Below are 7,305 nucleotides of genomic sequence, written 5' to 3' on the forward strand. Positions count from 1 at the left end.
AGTGGAAGGGTCTTACTGAAATTAAAACATGGGTTGTCTTCTTGCCCTAGCTGAGTGCCTGTTTTATTTAGTGAGATACCTGCCATGAAGGGAGAGAGTTGCTTATGCATCTTTTTCTTCATAGGTTCCACTTTCACAATTTCTTGTCCCTGAAGCTTTGTACAATTGATGCCCCTGAGGTGCCAGATCCATATAACATAGAGAGGATGAAAGGCATCCATAACTGTCAAAGGTGAGAGCATCCCATTTATTGCTACTTGCTAAAAGGCTGGATTGCATATGAATCATTAAGGATGAACGCATTGGAGAACCAGTAGTCCATGAGAAGAACCTGTAGAGAAGATAATCTACCAAGAGTAATGATACAGAGGTAATGTAATGATATGTAAAGGGAAGACATATTCTTATGGAAAAGTCCTCTTGAATTTAATAATTTTATAGTTTTTTGGGAACATTTGTGGACTTGAATATAGAATAATATTCCTGTTATAGAATTCTATGGGATGATTTAAAAAAACGTATTAAAAGGATTCATTTTTCTATTAGCTTTTTGGAGTAATTTTTGTAAAATCCTATCACATCTCTACAGAACCTTATCAGTTTTATCCCTATTACATTGTATGATACTTTTCCTTGAGGGTATACATGATTGAATGAGCTATACAGGAGCACAAGCTTATTCGCTGTGTGAGATATACATGACTAAATGAGATATCCACAGCAACACATAATAAAACGAGAAATACACGAATGATTGAGATGTAAGTGGAACAGACACATACATGAATGTACCCATTCCTCCACTTCTGCTGATTTTATTTTATAGAGCATCAGTACAAAATAGATACTAAAATAACCATACCACTAACTGCAACCAGAAGGGATCTTTTTTGGTGAAGAAAACTCTCTGTGAATTAAACATCATATTAGTTACATTCAAATCAAAATGGTTTGTAACCCTGAGCTATATTTAAACTCTGATTTGTGTTTACACAGGTCAACATGGACCATGACAAAAGACCAGTAGAATTTCCAGTTTTAGTGTGATATGTTCGAAATGTAAGTAAGTGAAAGAAAATCTCCTTCCTCCCTTATGTAAGCAATGAACTGATCACAGATCATTTTCTGAGCCAGTGCTGAGCTGGTGCCAGTGCTCCTCTCATGACAAAAAATCTCTTAAGAGTGTGACATTAGAGCCTCCATCTCCTGGACTAGCATTGACTTAGGTATATTTCTAGAGAAAGTGTTTTTGAACACTGGAAGGACCGTGCTGAAAGTCACTAATACCTGCTTATACACACCCCAATCCTTCCAGAGCAACATTTATTGTATTTTCATTGGATGAATGAGGTATATTTTCATCTCAATGCACAGCAAGCTGTGTGTATAAGTCTCAGGGTAGAATATGACCCCACAGTTCTGTAGCAATTCTCTTTCTCCTACTCTAAAAGTCTCAGGATTTGATTATGATTTCACACCAGTTTAAACACTGCTGTACTTCCATTAGCTTCAATTGAATTACTCCTGATTGACTCCAGTGTGAGATCAGAATGAGCTCCTCAAGCTTTACAAAAAGGCCAGTATTATTCCCATCTCTTAAGAGGATTTCTCTAAAGAGAAAATAGGTATTTATCATCAAAACCAAAAATATATGTACACTGTAAAATAAAAGGGTACTTAACTAATTGATATAACTGGTACATAGGAGAAGGGGACAGAGCTATTCAAAGCCTGGAAAGGGAGGATGAAAAACTTGAACTTCACAAGGAAGACAAGGGGAAGCCATTGTAGAGATTTCCAGAGGGGAGTGACATGGAGTCTGATTCTCCATTGCTCTTCACCTTGTACAAGAGTTCATGTTAGTGCACAGTGAGTGCAAAACATCACCACCAATGCAGAATGGTAACATTTCACAGGCACTTTGCACTGGTGTAGATTACTGTACAAGGTGCAGGGCCAGGGAGAATCAGGCCCTATGTTCTAAGTAGTGGGAGAGGAAGATGATCTTAACAGAAGCAATTTGAGAAGCAAAGAGGCCAGAAAGGAGGAGGTTGCTGTAGTCAAAGTAAGTAGTAAGATTCCCAAGGTTTAGACAAGGAGCTTAGTGGATGGGATGGAGAGGAAAGGACACATTTTAGAGATATTGTCAAAGAAGAAGCAGCAGGATTTAGTGAGAATCTGGCTATGGGTTGAGAAGAAGAGAGAAGAATTGATGACAAGCTTACATGACTGCAAGATGAAGAGGACAGTGGAAAGGGATTGGGAAAAAAGATGAGAAGTTCTGTTTTCCACCATGTTGAGCTTGAAATGGTGGTAGGTTATTAAAATGATGTCAGAGGCAACTGAAATGAAGAGACAGGACCGAGGGAGACAGGCTGGATTAGAGAGGAAGGTTGGGTATAGGGGAGTAGAACTGGGAGAGGAGACAGTAAAATACAACTCTAGAGCAGTGGTTCTCAACCTTTCCAGACTACTGTACCCCTTTCAGGAGGCTGGTTTGTCTTGAGTAACCCCAAGTTTCACCCATAGGCGGTGGGTATCATAGGCTGTGCCTTCCCAAACAGCCTAGTGTAGCCCTTCCCATGCTCCGCCCCCAGGCTAGGCCCCCTCCTGCTGTTCCCAGTGCTCTGCCTTGGCTGGCCCAGGCTGGCTGCCCTGCCTCCCACAGGGAGTCAGGGGCTGGTGCTGGGGCCACGCCACCTGAAGCACTGGGGTTTGCCACCCCACCTGGCTACCCGGAGCACCAGGACCGGGAGTGCCGCCATCTGGAGCACCAGGGCTGGCTGCACCGCCCAGAGCACCGGGGCTGGGGCATCGCCCCCTGGCCACCCAGTGCTGGGGCCGTGGTGGGAGTGCTCTGAGCTCCTGTGGGGGAGGGAAGGCAGCAGGGGGGGCAAAAGGGGAGAGGAGGGGCCTTGGCACAAGTGGTGGGGCTGGGAGCTAGCCTCCCCCAATGGCTGGGTCACCAGTCGCCCACGGTTTCACCTCCCTTAAAAACTACTCACTTACAAAATCAAACATACAAATACAAGTGCCACTGCGCACTATTACTGAAAAAATGCTCACTTTCTCACTTTTACCATATAATTAAAAAAAAATCGTGACCCCCCCCTCCAGGTTGAGAAACACTTATATAGTATATAGAGCAGTATAAACAAGTGATTGCATGAAATTTTAGTTTGTACTGACTTCTCCAGTGCTTTTCATGTAGCCTGTTGTAAAACTAGGCAAATATCTAGTTGAGTTGATGTACTTCTGCTTGAGAACCACTGCTCTAGAGATCTGACTCTCTGAATGACTGACAAACTGTCTGAGTGACAAAATATAACGAGCTGCTCTGAGTGAAACAGTAGCGACAAACTGGATTATGTTCAGAGATTTAGCATGAAATGACCGGTTATACCTAACTGTTTTGACAATTATTTCAAGTTCTTTGTCCTTTCCAGTGTTAATCTTTGTCTTTCCTCTTTGAACAATTTTTAAAATGACAGCTATTGTCTTCAAAGCCAGCCAGTGGCACAGTTTATAGTACATTGCCTCGCCACATGGAAAACATGGGCTTGAGAGAAAAGCAAGATAGGAGTAATATTTTGGACTGCTCTTTCTCACCCTCTAGTGGGCTGTGAGGGTGGTATGTTCATTGTCTCAGTCACATGGCTAAGTGCCACTCCCTGGCAGATCAGGTGCAGTTAACATTTGAAATACCTGGAGCCTGATTTTCATTTACATCACTGAGGCAGTGCAACACTTAATTTAAGGGTCCTTTGCACCACCCAGGATAAGGAAGGATGGTCATGTGGTTAGAACGCTAGCCAAGTATGTGGTAGATGTGGTTCAGTTCTCAGCTTTGCCAGACTTCCTGCATGACCTTGGGCAAGTCACTTAGCCCCTTTGTGCTTCAATTCCCCAACTGTACGATGGAGATAATAATAGCACCTCCCTACCTCACAAGGGTGTTGTGAGGATAAATACATTAGAGCTAGTGAGGGACTGAGCTATTTCTATTTGGAATGAGGGCCATGAGAGTCAGGTTCTCGGTTGTAGCTCTTCGGGGCAGGGACCATCCTGTTTGTTACATGTTTGTACAGTGCCTAGTGCAATGCACCTGGAGCCCCTGGGTGCTGTGGCAATGCAGCAAACAATAAGTAGGGTGGATATATAGATCAAATGGAAACCCCAAGTACACCGAGAGATGAAAATCTTATGAGCAGCAGCTCAGACTGGCTCACTTCCATAGGTGGAAAGAGCCTCTTAGGCATATGCCCTAGTTGGAAGTGAGTAGAAGGGAACAGGTAAGATACACTCTTGGAACCTGATTCTTTCTCCAGGTTCTAGCTGCTTGGCACTGCACCAGCAGCATAAAAGGAACCCTAAGGATGATGTAGCCAGCATTGGAAGGATCATCCCAGTGTGTGGAAATCCTCCTGTGCTGTGGTGACTCCCATTCCACCCAGGCCCCTGAAGCCAGAGGCAAAGGTGCGTGGCTGGGGCTTCCCTGCACTTTGGTGAATCCTTGGTGCCATAACAGACCCTTAGGGCCACTGGCAGCCAAAGTAATTCACAGCAGCATTTGGGCTATTCTAACATATTCCAGGAGACCATCCACGCATGCAGCTAGCCCAGAATCAGGGAAACACAAAGGTAAGCCTCCTTTGGACCACAGCCTGGTGGCTCCTGAGCTACAGCTGAGCATCTGGGCCTTGAAGTCAGCTGACCTCCTGTGGCAGAAATTGATAAACAAAACCACCATTTTTCTTTAGTACTAACAAGCTTTCCCTGTTTGAATTTGTTTAAGGCAAGGATAAGTAACAGTCATCAGACGTGAAACTCAACATGGCACAGGGCCAGCTACAAAACAACTCTTTGAAGAACAGTTCGATCCCTGTGTTCACTGGCCTTGACCTCCTCTTTGACCTGAAGCCCCTCTTCATTCCCCTCTATGCCACTCTGGTGGCTGTGGCTTGCATCGGCAACTTGTTCCTTATTCTCCTTATTGTTGTCACCAAAAAACTGCACAGCACCACTAACTTCCTTATTGGAAACTTGGCTGCAGCTGACTTGATCATGTGCATTTTCTGCGTCCCACTTACTGCATCCTATGCCTTTGAGATCCGGGGCTGGCTGTTTGGGATGTTCATGTGTTACTTTGTCACCTTGATGCAGACTGCTACTGTATTTGTGTCTGTGCTGTCCCTCACAGCTATTGCAGTGGACCGATATATTGTTGTTGCTTACCCCATTCGCAAAAGGCTAAGCCGCAAGTCCTGTGTCTACATAGTGGCCTTCATTTGGTTACTCTCCATTGTGGTTTCTGTGCCTACATCCATGCACACCCATTATCTAGATCTCAACAAGATTGGCCACGACATGTTCATCTGTGAAGAATTCTGGAAGCACCAAGAGAAAGAGAGGCTGCTGTACTCATGCTCAATGCTCCTTTTGTCCTACATGCTCCCACTTTCTGCAGTCTCTATCTCCTACTGTGCCATTTCTTATCGCCTCAGGAAGAGGAATGTCCCAGGGGCTGCTTACCACAACCAAGAGAAATGGACCAATAAAAAACGAAAGACCTTCCGGGTTCTCATTATTTCAGTCATGTGCTTTGCTGTCTGCTGGCTACCTCTGCAGGTGGTGAACCTCATCAGAGATGTAGATGAAGAATTCATCATCTTAGACAAGAGGTACGTGAATGTCATTCAAGTGTCATGTCACTTGATCGCCATGAGCTCTGCCTGTTATAACCCTTTCATCTATGCCTCCCTCCATGACAAATTCCGATTTCATGTTAGTAACTATTTTTGCCATCACAAAAAGAGGTCCAGCATCATGTCCCGCAAGGCCTCACGACTCAATACCTGCTCCACGCTGGCAGACATTCCCATGGGCATCACCGATAAGTTAACCCTGCAAGGCAGGTTTTCTTTTAACTAAAATACAACAGGAGATCAAATCAGCAGAGGTGGCATACACTTTAATTCTGGGTTTGTTATATTGCACACCAAAGCCTATGGTGCAAGTTATGTTACACTGGTAATTGGTCATTTCAAGACAATGTAGATATCTGAGAACTTGGCAGTAGTGCAAGGGAAACAAACAGATGGGGTTTGTGTCTGAAGGGATAGAAAGAGCTCATTTGAGCAACTGAAGTGTATTCTGCTCTTTGTCAAAACAAGCACATTCAAGAACAAAAATGGCAGTCCTGTAAGTTTAAGTTAATTCTGTACAGTTTTTATTAACATTGTTCTTATTTTGTATAGGGTGCTGCTATGGGAATAGCAGGCATTTCCTTTTGACTTAATTCAATTCAAAGCTAAAAAGTCTTTACATATGAAACAGCCATTTGCTCTCTTGTTGTCTCATGTGAAATGGACTGTCTTGGCATATCAATCGCTGGCCTATCAGAAGCAAGGCTGATAGATCATGGATGCCATGAGGTGGAAGATTCATTACTTCTGTATTCCAGCAGTTCCAACCACTTATATGGGGTAGCATTACTACTCCGAGGCACGGCCAAGTCCTCCTTGATAACTTGGATGCCCATGTCATCTTGACTACTTATTGCATGTCTTAAACATCGGCACGGTCACCTCGCTGTCATAATACTCTATGCACTGAGAGAGGAATTAGCTGATTTAATTAAAGATCATTTCTATGATCAATTGCAATCTCTAGTATGCATCATCCCTCCACATAATAATCTCGTGTTCCTGGCTGACCCAAATGCACTTACTGGTATTGTGATCTAACTTTATAAGGGCAAGGGACTGCACTGCAAATGTAAGAGCTGCAGGACGATCACCTTGTTGTCCGTGATAGGGATGGTGTTTGCGCATGTTCTCCTGGCACATTTGGAGCCCCTGCTACATTGGAAGCGTGACTCTCAACAGTCAGGATTTACGAGGACTAGGTCCACATTAGATGCCATTTTGGCCCTCTGCTTGTTGTCAAAGATACACCACAAGTTCAAGAAGCCCCTCCACGTGGCATATGTCACAAGGCTGTGTTTGACTCAGCCTTAAAGGGCATAGGTGTTCCAACCACTCCGCTGGACTTGATTAGTGAGATGTACAATGGAACCACTGCCCATGTACATCTGGGAAATCAGATGTTGGCACCTTTTAAATCAATATCTGGTGTCAGGTAGGGCTGCGTCTTGGCCACTGCACACTTTTGTTGGGCAATGGATTTCATAATGCAGCATTCTGTCAGGTCCACAGGCATTAAGATCCATGATCTCTCACTCTCAGACCTTGACTATGCTGCTGACATTCATAGAATCATAGAAGATTAGGGTTGGAAGAGACC

General features: G+C 44.1%; 1 protein-coding gene across 1 annotated transcript; it reads left to right on the forward strand.

Moving 5' to 3' along the window:
* Positions 1-4,833: 4,833 nt before the first annotated feature.
* LOC140913870 (prolactin-releasing peptide receptor) lies at positions 4,834-5,931 on the forward strand. The gene has a single exon (XM_073350681.1). The coding sequence runs from the start codon at positions 4,834-4,836 to the stop codon at positions 5,929-5,931; it is 1,098 nt and encodes a 365-aa protein (XP_073206782.1).
* Positions 5,932-7,305: the final 1,374 nt, after the last annotated feature.

This window comes from Lepidochelys kempii, chromosome 6 (assembly GCF_965140285.1).
Source record: "Lepidochelys kempii isolate rLepKem1 chromosome 6, rLepKem1.hap1, whole genome shotgun sequence".
Lineage (NCBI taxonomy): Eukaryota > Metazoa > Chordata > Testudines > Cheloniidae > Lepidochelys > Lepidochelys kempii.